This window comes from Aquarana catesbeiana, linkage group LG05, assembly GCF_042186555.1.
Source record: "Aquarana catesbeiana isolate 2022-GZ linkage group LG05, ASM4218655v1, whole genome shotgun sequence".
Classification (NCBI taxonomy): Eukaryota; Metazoa; Chordata; class Amphibia; order Anura; family Ranidae; genus Aquarana; species Aquarana catesbeiana.
Window position 1 is genome coordinate 364,173,355 of NC_133328.1, and position 19,663 is coordinate 364,193,017.

Below are 19,663 nucleotides of genomic sequence, written 5' to 3' on the forward strand. Positions count from 1 at the left end.
GAGATAAGACAGAGGGAGAGCTATAGACTGGAGGGGGGGGGGGGGTGGGATACTGGTCACAGAGGGGGTCTTAAAACTTTAGCATAGTGTGTAAGGAAACCAATATCTAAATTCAGGCCATTATTTTTCGTGTCAAAGAGAAGTATCATTCTTAGTTCAAACGTTTTCCTTTGGATAGTTCTGAAATCCCCTTTAAGAACTAAAACATTGAGGTCTTCTATAGTGTGGTCCGGTTGTGAGAAATGATGTCCCACAGGTGGCTTGGTATTGTCGCAATGAGACCTTTTAATTGCTTAGTAAAATCCTGGGTAGGATCATAATCCAGTTTTTTGTAGTAAGTAGTATTTGCCAGCTGCCTCTGGCCCTCTTGTATATATTTGTCTGTATCCATCACAACGACTGCTCCCCCTTTATCTGCTGGTTTGATGGTTATGGCCTGATTATTGCGCAGATCATGTACAGCTCTTCGCTCCAGTGATAAAAGGTTGTATAATATTTTCTTTTGCTGGGTGGATATCAGGGATGTGACTCGCAGCCTGAAGCTGTCAATATAGGTATCCAGTTTGGAGTTGCGTCCTTGTGGAGGTGTGAAGTTGCTGTTTTTTCTTTTTGTCACCTCCTATTGTCCTAGGATTCCTTTCCTTACTGTGAAAATATTCTTTGAGCCTTAGTCTCCTAAAGAATTCCTCCATATCTGACCATACCTTCAATATCATGGGATCTTACAACTGTACCTCCAGTAATGTTGTGTACCTCATCCAATGCAAAAGGTGCAGCAAAGGATCTTATGTTGGTGAAACAGGACAGAAGTTGCAAGCGAGGATGAATTTGCACAGACATACCATCAAAGAACATAAAGAAGGCAGTTTATGCACACCTGTGGGACATCATTTCTCACAACTGGACCACACTATAGAAGACCTCAATGTTTTATTTCTTAAAGGGAATTTCAGAACTATCCAGGAAAGGAAAACGTTTGAACTAAGAATGATACTACTTTTTGACACGAAAAATAATGGCCTGAATTTAGATATTGGTTTCCTTACACACTATACTAAAGTTTTACGACCCCCTCTGTGACCAGTATCCGGGGCCCCCCTCCAGTCTATAGCTCTCCCTCTGTCTTATCTCACTAACTCTGATGCTATCTTTATTACCATTGATTTGTATGTGTTTGTTTTTCTCTTTTTTTTTTTTTTTTTCCTTTAACATTCTGCTTAAAAATTTGTGAATCAGTACTGCTTGGACCTTGAAGAAGGGGACATACCCCAAAAGCTTGTCCTGAAAAACTATGTTAGTGCAAATAAAAAAAGTATCACGGACAGACTCAATTTCCTATTTATTTTAAACACTTCAACTCTGGTAGGTTTTATCCCCTTCATGACCAGGCCATTTTTTTGCTGTTTAGCAGTATTTTAACTGGAAATTGCATGTTTATGCAACGCTGTACCCAAATGAAATTGATATTTTTTTACACAAGTACTGCTAATGGCAAATACTACTAATGGCAGTAATCAGCAATCTCTAATGGAACTGCGATAGTGCAATCTGACACACTGAGTGGAAACTGACTTAACTTTCACTGACATCACCAGTGACACTTACACAGTGATTAGTGCAAATACTTAAAGCGGGGTTCCACCCAAATTTTGAACAATATCTGTATGTATTCTCTTCCTTGCCTAGATGCTGACATGCCGTTTAAAAAAATTTAAATCGCCGTAATTACCTTTTATTTTTCTATTCTTCTTTGCACTTCCTGGTTCTCCTCCCGTGGGAGTAGGCGTGTTTCTAGCCTCTCCCAGACTCCTGGGAGCTAGTCTCAGGCTTCCCAGGATGCCACTGAGCATGTGCGGGAGCGAGCGGTGAATGCTGGGAGCACAGCATTCACCACATCCAGGAAATAAATGCTTGTGGGCTTCAAATGCCCACAATGAAGATGGAAACCGCCTGCAGTGAATAATATAAGTTATTCTTTCTGACGAAATCTGACACAGGCGGACATATTACACACAATATGTGAGTATGTAATGCTGAGAAGAAAAGTTTGTGAATGAACTCAAAAAAAAAAAAAAAACGATAGATAGGTGGACCCCCGCTTTAACACAGTCCCAGTACTAATGACACTGACTGGGAAGGGGTTAACATCTGGGGTAAAATCAGTGCCTAACAATATGTAATGTGTGCTGATTTTTACTAAAGACCTCTTTTGTTTCTTATCTGTTTTGTGCGTGCCCTAAACCCAAAAATGGGCAGTGGCATAGCAGTATCGGCTGCCCATCCGCAGTATATTGTGGGCAGTTCGCAAGTGATTAATAGAATTTAGATTTTTTTTTTTTTTTGTAAACACTTTTTTTATTTTTAAATTTAACTTTATTGCTAACAAGCCCCGTGTGTGATGGCACCAGAAGGTAAAATGTTCTTATGCAGAAACTAGTGGTCTATTAGACCACTAACCTATCCCCTGCCTTGCACTCCAGCAGGTCAAACACAGGATTGTACTTCATCAGCAGGTAACCCAACATGTTAGCTGGGATTCTGACCGCTCTGGTTGAACCTGAAAATTATCAGGGCTGAGAACTACAGTATCCTGACACTATTTACTGAGGTCTCAGAGGAGTGGGAGAGCCTAGGAACCAGTGCAGGGGCGATGGCACTTCAAAGTACCTTACAAATTAAGGCGCTGCTCTACTGCCAGTCGGATCACTTTCACATGAAAGCCAGAAGCTGGCTAAACAAAACGATGCCAAGCTCAAGGCTGCTGTGTGAATTTGTTTTAAAACCTTGTCTACTCAGACTTTATAAATGTACCCTGGTAGACAAGTGGACATCAATATCAGTGATTGTTATATATTGGTAGGTAGTGTACAACCAAAACTCTTATTTGGATGTGCAGACTTAAACAGTTATTGCACATGTGGTACATTCTGCGAATGGGGTTTGGTGAGAATGCAGCTATTTTGTTTGCTGTAACTTGTTTCGTTTTTTTTTTTTTTTTTTTTTTTTTGTTAGATGGGATGCACCACACAACAGGCTACAAGAAATCAGGAAAAAGTCTGGTTACAAAGTAAGTTTGCTTCTTTTTTGGAAGTTGATATGATCTGTTAATTCTCATTATTATTATAGTAGCAACAGTAAAGTATGTCTTAATTGTATAGTACAGGATGCAGGCAGAGTATTCATACACCATAGGTAATAGCCATGTACCTTCAGGTGATTTGACACTGGCAAAGCTTTAGAGGACACGCCCCCTTGGCGCCTTCCCTGATGATGACGATGACCTTTTAACCCTTAGCTTAATTAGTTTTACATTTTATTTTTATCATATTATATTTGAATGCTTCAATCAACCCTTCACTGTCTTCTAATGGCAACATAGAAGCAGTGTATCCACATCAGCACAACCTCAATAAAACCTTAGGAGCTATACTCAGACCCCACTCTGTGGGGACGGCCTGTATTGTTGCTTTGGGCGCTTAATACTTAGTGCAACGCAGGATGCTATACAGGTCCAGGGCCGTGGTCTATAACTAGCAAATCCAGTCCCTGAAGTCCTCTTCGGGTTGGGGGAGTTTGTGATCACCATGATGGGCGAAGCCTAGACTCTATATACAGTTCAGCTTCATGGACAGGTAAGAAAAGGCCTGCACAATGCTAAAACTTGGTGACCATGCATTCCTTCAGTGCAAGACTGGTCTTAAAGCGGAGATCCACCCAAAAGTGGAACTTGCGCTCGTTGTACTCCTTCACAGGTATCCTGTTCCCGCTTCCGGGAGCCTCAGCCGTGGGTATTGACCTCACCGCCCGGGCTCCCTCCTCCTTTCCTGGCCGCCGGGCCAGTAGGAGAGAGGAGCGGAGCCTCGTACATGCGCAGTATAGTTCCCGGCGTGAAGCCATAAGGCTTCACTGCCGGGTTCCCTTACTAGCAATGGAGGCAGCATGCAACCGACAGCTGATGGAAACATCAGTTACGGTGCCGACATCGCTGGAGTCCAGGACAGGTAAGTGTCCGGTTATTAAAAGTCAGCAGCTGCTGGCTTTTAATTTTTTATAGTGGTGGGTGGACCTCCGCTTTTAACACTGATCTTCGCATCCAATTCTCTGATTCAGGCATGCAGCAAGCGGCCTATTTGACTCGAGCAGAATTCTCTGCATCAGTGTCATGTTTCCTCAGACAGTTTTACAGCCTTAATGCAGCCATCTTTGTCCAGGGTTCAAAAATGCCATGCCTTTTTCTCCTACTCCCATTTCTCAACCTGAGTCATATCCTGATTTGCCAGTCCTAGAGAATACAGACACAGAAGGAATTGAAGACGATGAACTCCTTTGCAAACTATTTTTCCCTGAAGTGAACTAATTCCTGTAGTTGATTGTGCCGTCTCTGTCCTACACAAATGTTACAGTACCTATTGAAGTTCCATCTTTCATAGACTCTACAGATAGAACATCGTCATTTCAGTATATCAAACTGAAACTAAATGGGCTAGGGCAAAGAAGAACCAACTTGACACTGTATTTCTAGATCTTGCTGTTACAGAGCAATTATAGCGATTGCCTAATGCTCTTCTTTTTTGTGTGTATGCTCTAGAATGTCATGAGACAAATTTCCAGAATGGCTCATATCTCCATTCTTATGTGTAGAATCTTATGGCTAAAGCTTAAACAACTGAAGCTGCCTGCAAAAGACACCTCACACCTATGCCTTTTCAAAGAAGACCTCTGTTTGGTGAGGCACTAGACCAATTCATCAAAGATTTCACAGGAGGGAGGCTTTTACTTTCACAGTGGAAGATCCCAAACCTCCCCCTCCTCAGGAGCCCCTAACGTCTCTAAAAGTCCTCATGCCTTATCACTGGAAAGTTTTCACAACAGATGCAACTCTGAGGAGGAGTGTTCCAATCCATAACAGTCCAATGGCCACTGGGGGAATTCAAGCTCTCCATCAACATCTCAAGGCTCAGAGCAGTCCCCGTCGACCCTGCAACACTGGACCCTCTTTCTGAAGTGACACTCAGTCGGGGTACAGTCAATGTCACAATTGTGGTATACATCCACAATCAAAGGACTCAAGGAGTGGGGTAGGGTTATAGGAAAGGCGCAGGTCTTCTAAAGCTTTGCCAATGGCCAATTACCTGTGGGTACACGCCAATAACCCATGGTGTATGAATACTTTGCCTGTTTCCTGTACTGTACCCTGAGATATTGAATTCAAATGTCAAGTCTAAATTCCTCTATCTCAAATAATTCTGTTTACTTCTGTTTGTGTGTCCATGCTATGCTATTATACTTTGCTATAATACTTGGAAAAAGTAGCACTGAGTGTGCTTTTTATTATCTCAGAATGACTGCTTCATTATTTCTTTGTTTACTTCTTCCAACAGTTATGTTCCTGTGAAAAGCTCATCCGGTGATGCTGTTCACATCTCTCACCCTGAACAAAACGGAACAGACTGGAGGAAGAATGATTGTAGGGACCCTCAGCATCCTTTGCGCTATATAAATGATAGATACCAGGTAAGAGCAGTAATGATCAGTATCAAAGCTTAACGGAAACATGAACAGATTATGAGCATTCAAGTTATGTTCATATTCTTACCAAACAGTAAAATAGGATTTTATTACTTGCCATACCCTTGAAGTACATTAAGGGACATACAATGAAGTATTCAGGTAAATTGAGTTGCACTGCTGCTTTCAGGAGATTAAACACGGACAAAGCTGAAAAGAACAGCCCAGTATTAACCCCTTCTACCACCAGCAAGCCTCAGTTTTGTAGCAAGCAATAGTAGGAGTGGATCATGAGAGCACAGGGGGAGGGATCTGTGTCCTCTCTTGTACTCCAAAAAAAGGATTTTACATTTAAAAGGGTTGTAAACCATCATATGCATTAAGGTGAAAAGACACCTGTCAGTGACTGGCCCCCGCCCCCCCTTTACTTACCTGAACCCTCGAACTTGACACGGCGGGGATGCGCTGTCTCTCTTGATTGGATAGATTGATAGAAGCGCAGCCATTGGCTCACGCTGCTGTCAATCAAATCCAGCGACGTGATCGCTGGGGGGGCCGGGCCGAGTCCTGCATTCAGCCTCTATGGACGCCGAATGCTGGACTCAGGAGCACGCCCGCAAGGTAACCCCCTTGGAGAAGCACTTCTCCGAGGGGGTTATCAGATGTGGGGAGGAGCCATGAGAGCCGCCGGGGGACCCCAGACTGCCCAAACAGTGACTTAATGGTACATAATAAATATATGTGGTTAAAGTAAAAAATCAGCTAAAGGTGAGCATAATAAGTGTGAAACATACAAGTGTAAATAAGTGTTCCGCACTAAGCATAGTGCAAAGCCATACATATAAAAAAACTTGTACGTGAAGAATGTGCAATACAATTACTAACTGCATGCAACAAATATATAGTGATACAAAGTGAAATATATAAATGCAAAAACCAAATAAATGCAAGAAATATAGATAATGTCAAATATTCAGAAGCAGATAAACCTTAAATCAAAACGGTATAGTAAAAATCCAAAGAAAACAAAAAAAACTGAAAAATCAGGGCGCCATCAAGAGTCATGTAAGTCTGTATTATGAGTATACAGGATAATCAGGTTGTGCCCGTATATATAGCAGAAAGAACATCAACAGGTGACTTGAGTGCTTTAGGTAACTCCAGGTGACTTCTGTGCTCCCCCTCCAGGGTCACTACTCACCAGATACAGTCACCCCTGCAGGGGTAATAGGCATGTAGTTACTCTCTGTTTGGGTCAGTTCAGCCAGATGTCTGCTATATGGATCCCGGAAGCGTCCCTTTGGTTCCAGATAGGATGAGTATGCCCATGGATATATTCCTCATATAAGAAACAGAATGGCTCCCATAGTGTAGTAAAATATATATGGTCCGTTTATTAAAATATAAAATTAAAATCAGCATACACAAGGTACAAACAGCATGTGTATCTGCAGCCAGCTGATACACACTGGTAGTGAGCAAGCCGTAAGACTAGATGTGTGTACAAGCCGAGATAGGGGTTAGCAGCTGCTCGCTGCGCTCCAGCTGTGTTCCACCCTCTCGAGTACCTGGAAGTAACGTAGTGTGCTTGGCTCCGTTGTACGCGTTTCATCACTGATGTCCTCAGCGACGGTGCCACACTAGTGCACGTTACGTCAATGTATAGGAGAGCGTCCATGATTGTCCCACCCCCTGCCAGGGGAATAGCCAATGGGCCTATCAGCCAAATGAGAGTCCCGGAGACAGGCTGTGCACACAACCCAGTGCGTGCAGTAAACCCGGGCTAGCAGGCATTATTTAAGACATGTACAAAAATAGAAAGGAATGGACACCATGGTTGCGCTCTCCCCCATTACATAATAAACCAGGATGAGGGACATATTAAAATAGAAACCTAATATATCAGAAATAGGCATGTGTATCGGATATCTAATCAGAGTCTGAGACCGGGGCGTGGACTCCCCATAGGGGCAGAGAGAGATATTTATACAAACTCCAGAATTAATATGGTTAATGGCAGATATTACCTGGTAAACCTCAAATTGACAATATCAGATCAAAGTAAGTACCATAAGGCTAATACTAGCCCTAGTAACCAATACACACATACCCTAATTAAATAACAATATGTAATAACAAATAATAGAAACTACAAATATGAAAAGTAGACACTCCAAGGAAATTGCTGAGAGGCATGTTGAGCCCATTGATTTTTTTTTTTTTTTTTTGTCAGTGATTGAAAAATGACAAAAAAAAAAAAAAAAATTACACAAAGCTGTCACTAAATGATATATTGCTCACACATGCCATGGTTATATGTGGACTTACACCCCAAAATACATTCTGCTGCTTCTCCTGAGTATGGGGATACCACATGTGTAAGAATTTTTGGGAGCCTAGCCGCGTACAGGACCCCGAAAACCAAGCACCCCCTTCAGGATTTCTAAGGGCATACATTTTTGATCTTGCTCCTCACTACCTATCAGTTTCGAAGGCCATAAAATGCCAAGATAGCACAACCCCCCCCCCCATGACCCCATTTTGGAAAGTAGACACCCCAAGCTATTTGCTGAGAGGCATGTTGAGTATTTTGCAGATCTCGTCACAAAGTTTTGAAAAAAGAAATCCTTTTCTTTCTTCATTTTCAAAAACAAATAGCTGTAATATACTCACCATGCCTCTTCGTAAATATCTTGGGGTGTCTACTTTCCAAAATGGGGTCTTTTGGGGGTTTTATGCTATCTGGACATTTCAGGGACTCTGAAACTGTGATAGGCAGTGAGGAGTAAAATCACAATTTTACACCTTTAGAAAGCCTGAAGGCGGTGCTTGGTTTTTGGGGTCCTGTACGTGGCTAGGCTCCCAAAAAGTCTCACACATGTGGTATCCCCATACTCAGGAGAAGCAGCAGAATGTATATTGGGGTGTAATTCCACATATAACCATGCCATGTTTGAACAATATATCATTTAGTGACAACTTTATGTAAAAGAGAAAATATAAATTAAAAAAAAAATTGTAATTTTCCCGAAACTTGTGGCATAATATAAAATATTCCATGGACCTAACATGCCTATCAGCAAATAGCTTGGGATGTCTACTTTACAAATAGGTGTCATTTTTGGGGGGGGGGTTGAACGTTAGAAGCTTATGTCACACATCACCCACTCTTCCAACCACTTGAAGAAAAAGCCCTTTCTGACACTTTTTGTTTACATGAATAGACTTTTTTTTTTTTGCTAGAAAATTACTTTGAACCCCCAAACATTATATATATATATATATAAATAATGTGTGTGTATACGTATACACTTTTTTTATTTTAATGCACTAAAACACACTATATTGCCCAAAAGATGATCTTATGCCGAGTACATGGATACCAAACATGACATGCTTTAAATTGCGCACAAACATGCAGCGGCGACAAACTACATACATTTTTAAAATCCTTTACAGGTTACCACTTTAGATTTACAGAGGAGTTCTACTGTTAAAATTACTGCTCTCGATCTGACCTTCACAGTGATACCTCACATGCATGGGGCAATTGCTGTTTACATATGACAGACGCTTGCGTTTGCCTTTGCGCGGGGGAGACGGGTGCTTTTTTTTTTTTTTTTTTATCACTTTTATTGTTATTTCAGGGAATGTAAATATCCCCTATGATAGCAATAGGTAGTGACAGGTACTCTTTTTCTTTAATCGTACATCATGGGACACTGAGTCATAGTAATTACTATGTGGGTTATAGTCCACCGTCAGGTGCTGGACACTGGCACACCCTAAACAGGAAGTTGCCTCCCTATGTAACCCCTCCCACCACTGGGAGTATCTGTTTTTTCGCCAGTGTCTAAGGTGTTGGTCACGAATAAACATGTGCTGTGCTGAGCTCCTCTGAAGCAATCCTTGGTGGGGCTAGCTATGCAGTCGGATTCATTCAAAGAGTCTTTTAGGCCGAATTGAATGGTACCCGGGCTGCGTATCAGAAGAAACGAGGTTTTGCCTGTAACGCTTCTCTTTTTAGAAAGCTGGACCCCGGGATCCAGTACTTTTGGTATTAAGGCCATAAAGTTTTACTGGCGGGGTGCTTTTTGCAGGTCCGGGATTGTGGGTTCCCTGAGGGTCCCCAGTTCCTGAAGGTTTAACGGAACCCACCGTGAAGGATGAAGATTGGGTCTGTTGGTTTTACCACAGAAAACCCTGCGGCAGGAAAGGTGAATGGAGTTTTTCTAAGGAACTTTTACATTTTCTTATGAAATGTCTCCTTTTAAAGTAAATGTTGTCATGCCTAAGTGTCACCACTGGGGGGCTGTATGGAGCAGTACCTTCTCATGCTTTGCTCAGAGTCACGCTGTGTCACAGAAGCAGCAGACTTTTTTTCCTCCGGCTAGCAGGCAGACCTCTGGTAAGTTTGGGGGGTTTTGCTTCCTCCAAACACGCCCACCTGAACTGAACTCTTCCCCTCTTCAAGAGGCTGAGTATAAGGGAGAACTGAAAATGATCGGCAATGCCGTTTTCTTTCACCGCCCCTACACGGCGGCGGCTTCAAGGTCTCCTCCACGCCATCCCTCCCTCACTCAGCCGATCCCTTCGGATCGGAGGCCCATGCTTGTGCGGGAAAACTCTTTTTTTTTTAAAAAAGAAAGGAGGGGGGCGCGATGCGACGGTGGGGGCGGGGCTTAACGCGGCGTTGGCGTACTCCAACGCGCGAGTGTATTTTTAAAAAAAAAAAAAAAACTCCATTTATGCACGCTGCAAAATTTTCGGAGAGACATAAGAGCATGAAAGAGGTTTTGGTGATACAGGCATTTCCTATTTGACACATTTACTATTTACATCAGGCTGAGCATTAATAGCAGCGGCTGTGGCTGGACTATTGCTCAAGCAGTGGATGCGATTTCTTCTGGTAGTACCGCTGCTTTGTGCATTGGGCTATGGTCAGAAGGGGGGGGGTTGAAACAATCCCAAAGAAAGCCTCAAGCATCAGGGCCATGAAATGTCTGCAACTGTTTTTAACACTGCAGCCCCGTGTTTTTTTTTTTAATTATCATAAAATAAAGTTTAGCAACTTTAATCGCATCCCAGTGTGGGTCAAAATGCGACAGGTTGTCTTCCATTACCCAGGACCCTCAAACTGAGGAACTAGGGGCAGGAGAAGACAAATTCCCTCAGGGGACCGTGGTGCTGCTGATGCGCCTCTGAGGTGTCAAATGCGGGAGAATCAGCTTTTCCAATCTTAAGATTGATGGAGCAATTTCTTGCTGAATGATCGCTCCACATTTATGTACCCTTAACTGAGTGTTTGGGTTCACTAAAGCCTCCTCAAGCTGTGCATGCTTTTTCCTGTCCATTCATTGCTGGAAAAGCTTTTTTGTATCTGAAAGGATCACCCAGATAAGCATTTTTTCCCCTCCTAAAACTTTTTCACACTTTATCCTATGGTGGAGGAAATTCACTAAGTAGGGTATACCAGCAATTAACCCTGCTATATCCTCTGTGAATAAGTTTGACTTGTCCGGCAGACAATGCTCAAATGCTTAGGGATTTTATGGATAAAAAGGTGGAATTCCTATTGAGAAAAAGGGAAAAAAAATCTTTTTTTTTTCTCTGGCAGATTGAGTGTCTCAGCCTGCGCTGACAGGTTATCCTGCTCAGCAGGCCCAGGAGGCAGCTTTATGTTTGCAATACTTGCTATGAGAGATTCTTTCCTTCAGGCCTTGCGTCCTTCGCTAAGCTCCTGGCTAGTCTTCCTTGCTATTTGGGGATGTTTTGGATAATACATCCAAAGAAATCCTTTTTGCCATTTAAGAAAAGGAGTAAATGTATTTTCGCTTTAAAGCTCCTTGTCCTGTGCCAGAGGCGTTAGCCTCCAGGCAGTCACGGCGGCTTCCACCGTCAAGTTCAGTCGAATAGGGAGAATTCTTCTGCAGTTCTCAAGGTTCTGGCCGAGTGTCAAGATGAATGGGGGACTTCCTCAATAGTTCCAGGGCACAAACTGGAGTTCCAAGAGTTCCCGTCTCCTTGTTTTCTCAGATCAAATGTTTCTAAGGATCCAGAGAAAAAGAAAAAAGTGATCATGGGGGTCCCCATGTAAGAACAGAGGTTGGGGTTTGATTCAAACCTCTTTTTTCACGGTGCCAAATCCGAATGGACATTCTGGATCTCAAAAATCATAAATTCAGTTCAGTTCCTGAATCTAACCACTCTTTTTTTCGTATGGAGTCAATCCAAATCAGTTACGTATCTCCATCCTACAAGGAGGAGAACTTCTGGCGTCAATCAACATCAAAGATGCATACCTCCATATGCCTATTTCCTCGCTCACTAGTAAAAACCCCTGAACCCTTGGGACTTGAATTTAGTTTTGTCGGCATTACAAAACAGCCCTTTTTTGGGCCGATACAACATATTCCCTTGGTCCTTTTTTGACAAGGAAACTGGTAACAATATCTGCTGCAAGAAGGGTAGCAGAATTGGCTGCTCTTTCTTATAAAGAGCCATATTTTTATTGTTCACAAGGAAAAGGTAGTATTGCGTCCTCATCCTAGCTTTTTACCGAAGGTAATATCAGGTTTTTATCTAAATCGGGATATTTTCTACCTTCATTTTTCCAGAACTCTGTTCTATGGAAGAACAATCACTACATTCTCTTGATGTGGTGAGAGCAGTCAAAGCCTACTTAAAGGCGACTGCTCAGATTAGGAAAACGGATGATTTGTTTGTGTTGCCTGAAGGTCCTAAAAGAGGACAGCAGCATCGAAATCTACTATTTCTAAATGGATTCGACAAGTAATCATTCAAGCTTATGGTTTAAAGAGGTCCTCTAGGGCTGTTAGTGCTTCGTGGGCAGTGCATCACCAAGCCTCCATGGCTCAATTCTGCAAGGCCGCAACTTGGTTTTCAATCCATACATTTACCAGATTCTATCTGGTGGATGTAAAAAGACATGAGGATGTCGCCTTTGGGTGCAATGTACTGCAGGCAGCAGTATAAATTCCTCTGATCTCACGGTGCCCTACTTTGTTTGTGTCTCCCTCCCCTCAGTTGTCATTGCTCAGGGACACCCCACATAGTAATTACTATGGTTCTGTGTCCCGTGATGTAGGATTTTTATAACAGCTTACCTGTAAAATCCTTTTCTTTTGAAGTACATCACGGGACACAGAGGTCCCGCCCCTCTTTCTAGTATACACGTGTATTGCTTTGCTACAAAACTGAGATACTTCCAGTAGTGGGAGGGGTTTATAGGGAGGCAACTTCCTGTTTAGGGTGTGCCAGTGTCCAGCACCTGAAGGTGGACTATAACCCACATAGTAATTACTATGACTCTGTTCCATGATGTACTTCCAATGAAAAGGATTTTACAGGTAAGCTGTTATAAACATCCTTTTTTTTTTTTATTTTTTTATTTTTTTTTTTTTTTTTTTTTTATTGGGGTCTATTAGACCCTAGATCTCTCCTCTGCCCTCAAAGCATCTGACCACACCAAGATCGTTGTGATAAAATGCTTTCCCAATTTCCCAATGGCGCTGTTTATATCCGGCGAAATCTAAGTCATGAAATGCTCGTGGCTTCCGATTTCTTAGACCATAGAGATGATTGCCGTTCTGGTCTCTGATCAACTCTATGGTCAGCTGGCGGAACCACCGGCTGCATTCTCAGGTTCCCTGTTGGAACAGGAGAGCCAGAGAAAACCATGGAAGTTCCCTCCCACTGCTTGTAAAAGCAGTCTAGAGGCTAATTAGCCGCTAGGATTGCTTTTACATGAAAGTCAACCGCTGGCTGAAAAGAATGATACCAAGATGATACCTAAACCTGCAGGCATCATTCTGGTATAACCATTTTAAGTCCAGCAACATACGAGTATGTTGCTGGTCCTTATTGGGCATATATTGTAATGTTCATTTTTTTTCAGCCTGTGGGCTGAACGAAAAAAAGAGATTGATCAGTGGGTATGCCCACCATTAGAATACCGCCCACACCATTTTTGTTTTAACTGTGGTGGTGAAATCGCTTCCTACATCGCTGGAATCGCTGATTTACGTATAGTGAGAGCAAACGCTGTTGCTGTCAGAATAAAGGAACCCGTGCTGCAGCTGAAAGGCGTACCTGCTAAGCAAATGATGGTTAACAATAAAACAAAGTAACATTACAGTAGAACAGTAAGACATACCATACCTGCAAAGCAAATACAAAAAAAGTAAAAATAAAACATTACAGTTCTAAAATACAGTAACAATAGAGAGTGGGCATAAGAGAGTGGAGAAAAATAAAACCACAACTATTTTTGGCTTTTTTTTTTTTTTTTTTTTTGCACTCTTTATATAAACTGTAAACGTTCCAGATTAGGGTCTCTCAAAATGTGATGGCCATCTCATCTTTCGAGACCCTATGTAAGTGCGCCCTAGGACTGTGCAATGCTGTACCCTACGCTAATACTGAAACATTCACCAATACAAATACCAGGTTGTTTAGGACAGGAGGGACAATAAAAGCGGGTGTCGCACCTAAATCCGCGTTTTCTACCGACACGACATCTTTGGGGATTTCTTTGGGTAGGGGTACCAGGGAGGACATACAGAAAATGCCTCTCGTGCAACTGGCTCACTGCGTTTGCATTGGGAAGTTGGGCCACAGCACTGTCTGGAAACAGAAGGGCTGTGATGATCTCTTCCTGGAATTTAAGGAAGGATCCAGTTCGTTCTGAAGCTGGTCGTTGAGGTCCACCCCTCCCATATTAAGGTTATATTCGTGGACACAGAGGGGTTTCTCCACAACACCACCAGTCGCCGTTTGAATTTGGACCGTCGTGTCTGCGTGAAGGGAGGACAGAACGAAAGCATTCTTATTATCCCTCCACTTCTCAGCGAGCAAATTATTACACTTCAGGCTCTCTCCCCCTGCCTAAGACAGGAATCTACAAGCTGCTGGTATAAACCCCAGCAGATCACACGGTGCCACATGCACCAATTCCACGATCAAACAAGTGACTAAAAAGTGGCACACTCGTGTAATAATTGTCCACATACAAATGGTACCCCTTTCCGAATAAGGGTGACACCAAGTCCCACACAATCTTACCAGCACTCCCTATGTAGTGTGGGCAGTTCTCCAGCTCTACGTAACCATCTTTCTTTTCATACATCAGGGGACACAGAGCCATAGTAGTTACCATGTGGGTTATAGGCCACCTTCAGGTGATGGACACTGGCACGCCCTAAGACAAAAAATGCACTCCCTTTATAACCCCTCCCACTACTGGGAGTACCTCAGTTTTTTCCGCCAGTGTCTAGGTGTTGGTCACAGAGTAAAGATGTGCTGAGCTGAGCTCCTCTGGAGCTATCCTTGCTGGGGATAGCTATGCAGACAGATTCATTCAAGGTGTCTTTCTGGACGAATTGAATGGTACCCGGTCTTAGTGTCTGAAGAAACAAGGTTTTTGCCTGTGAATGCTTCTCTTTTGAGAGCTGGACCCCGGAATCCAGTACTTTTTGGTATTGGGGCCATAAAGTTTACTGCCGGTGGTGCTATTGCAGGTCCAGGATTGTGGGTTTCCTCAAGGATCCCCAGCTCCTGAAAGTTTAATGGACTTCACTGTGAAGGGTGAAGATTGGGTCTGTTGGTTTACCACAGAAAACCCTGCAGCGGGAAAGGTGGAGTTAGTCTTATGAATTGACTCCTTTAAAGTAAATATTGTTATGCCTAAGTGTCACCACTGGGGGCTGTATGGAGCACGTACCGTCTCATGCTTTTCTCAGAGATCACGCTGTGTCACAGAAGCAGCAGACTCTTTTTCTCCAACCAGCAGGCAGACCTCAGGTAAGTTTGGGGGGTTTTTGCTTCCTGCAGACACCCCCACCTGGGCTGAATTCTTCTCCTCTTCATGAGACTGAGTATAAGGGAGAACTGAAAACAATGGGCAGTGCCGCTTTCTTTCACTGCCCCTACACGGGGTGGCTTCCAGGTCTCCTCCACGTCATCCCTCCCTCACACACAAGCCGATCCCATCGGATCGGAGGCCTGTGCTTGCGCGGGAAAACTCTTTTTGAAAGAGAAAGGAACGGGGGTACGATGCGAGGTGGGGGCAAGGCTTAGCGCGGCGTTGGCATCCTCCAATGTGGGAGTGTGTTTTTTTTTTTTTTTTTAAAAAACTCCATTTGTGCTGCCTGCAAAATTGTCGCAGAGACATGAGCGCAAAGAAGAGCATAAAAGAGGTTTTGGTGACACAGGCATTTCCTGCTTAACACATTTACTATTTGCATGAGGCTGAGCATTAATAGCGGCAGTGGCTGGACTGTTGCTCAAACAGTGGATGCGATTTCTTATGATAGTTTCCTCTGCTTTGTTCATCGGGCTAAGGTCAGAAGGGGGTTAAAACACCCCCAAAATAGAGCTAAAAGGGTCCCCCTTAAAGCTCTGGAAAGCCTACTCATCTCTACAAATGGCATCCTCCCCTGAGAGGGAATGGCTGGTCAGAATGAGCATCAGGGCCATGAAATGTTTGCAACTGTTTTCAACACTGCAGCCCCTGTGTATTTTACCAAAAGATCTTTTTTCCGTCAGCCATGATGGGTTTAAAAAAAAAAAAAAAAAAAAGTTTAGCGGCTTTAATCGCACAGGTTCTCTTCCATTGTCCAGGACCCTCAAACTGAGGAACTAGGGGCGGGAGAAGACAAATCCCCTCAAGGGACTCTGGTGAGGCTGATGTGGGAGAACCAGCTGGTTTCAATCTTAAGATTGATGGTGCAATTTCTTGCTGTATCGTCTGCTCCACATTTATGCTCCCTTAACTGAGTGTTTGGGTTCGCTAAAGCCTCCTCAAACTGTGCATGCCCTTTTCTGTCCAAAAAAAGCTTGGACAAGCTTTTTTGTATCTGAGATGATTGTAGTGATATATGTATGTATGTGTATGTATAAGTAGATATATCTATAATGATCTCCCAGATGAACATTATTTTTCCTCCTAAAAAAGTTTTTTACACTTTATCCTATGGTGGAGGAAATTCACTAAGTAGGGTATACCAGCAATTAACGCTGCTATATCCTCTGTGAAGAAGAGCTTTTGTTCAGCAGACAATGCTCAAATGCTTAGGCATCCAAAGGATAAAATGTTCGAATTCCTGTTAAAAAAAAAAAAAAAAAAAAACACTTTTTTTTTTTCTCTGGCAAATTGAGCAGCCTGCACTGACAGTAATTGCTTAATCATTGTGAGGCCAGTTTAACAGGTGTTCAGGTATCCTGCTCAGCAGGCCCAGGATCTGGCACCTTCATGTTTGCAATAATTGGTTTGTGAGTTTCTATTGTAGAACTTTCACAAGGTCCTCATGAAGGTGCTTACTTATAAACTAGCCAAACGCACAACTGCTGAGATGCCTTTGGCTGCATCACCCAGAAAGCGCCCGATCTCGTCTGATCTCAGAGGCTAAGCAGGGTCAGGCCTGGTTAGTACCTGTATGGGAGACCACCTGGGAATACCAGGTGCTATACACAGTTCTATGTACATTGTTGCTAACACAAACTGCTAAACGCATGAGTACGGGAATGCATGTCAGCGGAGGATAAACTTCCTTTCACCATGCAGAAGCTCCTGGCTAGTCTTCCTTTTGCGGTGAAACAGCTATTTGAGAATGTTTGGATAATTCATCCAAAGAAATTCTAGTGGGAAAAGTACCCCCTTTTGCCATTTGAGTAAAGGAGTAAATATATTTTCATTTTTAAAGCTCCTTCTTTTGTGCCAGGGGCATCAGCCTCCAGGCAGTCACGATGGCTTCTGCCATCAGGTTCAAAAGGTAATCCTCAGAATTAACTCCAGGGACAAAAGAGGTCTTGGGGGAGGAAACCTACAAGATACTGCAGCCTCCTTATGAGGAGGCGACCTGCTCACTCAATAGGGGGAATTCTTCTGCAGTTCTCAAGTATCTGACAGGAAGACGAATAGGGGACTTCCTCAATAGCTCCAAGGTACAAGCTGGAGTTCCAAGAGTTCCTGTCTCCTTGTTTTTTCTCAGATCAAAATGTTCCTAAGGATCCAGAGAAAAAGAAGTCTCTCTCTCTCAACCTTTGGACCACTTTTTTGGCAAAAGTGGTCATGGTGATCCCCATATAAGAGCATAGGTTGGGGTTTGGTTAAAGCCAAATGGACATTCTGTATCTCAGAGATCTAAACTCTTCCCCGCTCACCAGAAATTTCTACGCTTCGAGGTAGAAATTCTTCATTTCCAGTTTGTAGCTCTACCTTTTCGGGCTAGCTACTGCACCTCGAGTGTTTATAAAGATCCTGGCTCCTCCTTTAGCCAGGTTAAGGACTCAAAGTATAACGAAACTAGCCTACTTAGACGATCTAATCTTGATGGATCAATCGGTAGCCCGTTTAAACCAAAATCTGGTCACCGCAGTCAGCTACCTGGAATACTTTAAGTTGGATCCTCAACCTAGAAAAATCCTCCTTAAAATTACCAAGGAGATTGCAGTACTTAGGGCTGATCATAGATACAGTCCAGAAAAGGGTATTTTTGCCCCAGGAAAGATTTGGTTCCTTAAAGGAACTGATTTGGTTGGTCAAAACAAGGAAGAATCCTTCTATTCATCTTTGCATGAGTTTATTGGGAAAAATGGTGGCTTTTTTCGAGGCCGTTCCTTATGCACAGTTTCATTCAAGACTGCTGCAAAACAGTATCCTGTCAACTTGGAACAAGAAGGTCCAAACTCTGGACTTCCCAATGCGTTTATCCGCCAAAGTGCGTCAGAGTCTCAATTGGTGGTTAATATCCAAAAATCTTCAAAAAGAAAAATCCTTTCTACCGGTTTCCTGGAAAGTAGTAACAACAGATGCCAGCCTTTTGGGCTGGGGAGCAGTCCTGGAAGAAGCGTCCGTCCAAGGGAAAGTGGTCCAAATCAGAGTTGACCTTGCCCATCAATATTCTAGAGATTCGGGCAGTACGCCTGGCCCTAAAGGCCTGGGCGTTCAGAATACGGAATTATCCTGTCAGGATCCAATCCGACAATGCCACAGCTGTGGCTTATATCAATCACCAAGGGGGCACGAGAAGTCGTGCTGCCCAGAGAGAGGTGAATCATATTCTGTCTTAGGCAGAAATCAACATCCCTTGCCTATCATCAGTTTTCATTCCAGGGATGGGGAATTGGCAAGCGGACTACTTGAGTCGCCAATAATTGTTCCTGGGAGAATGGTCCCTTCACCTCGACATCTTTCTGTCAAAATGTCAAAAATGGGGAGTTCCGGACGTGGATCTGTTTGCGTCCAGGTTCAACAACAAGATCGAAAACTTTGTGTCAAGGACAAGGGATCCGTTGGCATACTGAACAGATGCCTTGCTTTCCATGGGATCAGTTTTCACTGATCTATGCATTCCCTCCTGTTCTGCTGCTTCTGCGTCTCCTACGCAGGATCAAGCAAGAGGGAAAGGAGGTGATTCTGGTGGACCAGGAGATCTTGGTTTGCCGAGATCATAGGGTTGGCGGTAGGGGACCCTTGGTCCCTGCCCCTGTGCCCAGACCTTCTCTTGCAAGGTCCGATGTTCCATCCTACCTTTCAAACGCTAAATTTAACGGTTTGGCTATTGAGACCCACATTCTATAGAACCGTGGGCTGACGGCTTCAGTAGTTTCTACCTTGGTTAATGCTAGGAAGCCTGCCTCCAGAATCATATATTATGCAGGGGTCTTCAAACTAAGGCCCTCCAGTTGTTCAGGAACTACAATTCCCATCATGCCTAGTCATGTCTGTGAATGTCAGTGTTTTACAATGCCTCATGGGATGTGTAGTTCCATAACAGCTGGAGGGCCGTAGTTTGAGGATCCCTATATTATAGAGCCGAAGGCATATGTTTCCTGGTGTGAATCCAGGGGTTGGCACCCCAGGAAACATATCATAGGTAGGATTCTTGAGTTCCTACAGATGGAATCAGTAATGAAGCTGGCCTTGTGCACTATCAAGGGCCAGGTGTCGGCCCTATCTGTGTTTTTTCAACGACCACTTGCTTCTCACTCTCTGGTTCATAACCTTATCCAGGGGGTAACGTGGATTAATCCCCCAGTTAAGTCACCCCTGAACCCTTGGGACTTAAATTTAGTCCTGTTGGCTTTACAAAAACAGCCTTTTTGAACCAATTCAAGATATTGCCTTGATCCT

At 43.3% G+C, this 19,663-nt stretch overlaps 1 protein-coding gene and 1 pseudogene across 9 annotated transcripts in view; both read left to right on the forward strand.

The window, feature by feature from the left end:
- Positions 1-19,663, forward strand: part of ZCCHC2 (zinc finger CCHC-type containing 2) — a 194,742-nt gene that overhangs the window by 142,049 nt on the left and 33,030 nt on the right. For all 9 annotated transcript variants that reach the window (XR_012244473.1, XM_073630916.1, XM_073630917.1 and 6 more), the window contains 2 exons: positions 3,013-3,067; positions 5,382-5,514. Coding sequence is in view for 8 of the 9 variants with exons in the window: in XM_073630916.1 (XP_073487017.1) it covers positions 3,013-3,067; positions 5,382-5,514 (188 nt within the window). In the remaining variant the exon portion in view is untranslated. The remainder of the gene's footprint in view (positions 1-3,012; positions 3,068-5,381; positions 5,515-19,663) is intronic.
- On the forward strand, positions 16,883-17,001 carry LOC141146377 (5S ribosomal RNA; annotated as a pseudogene).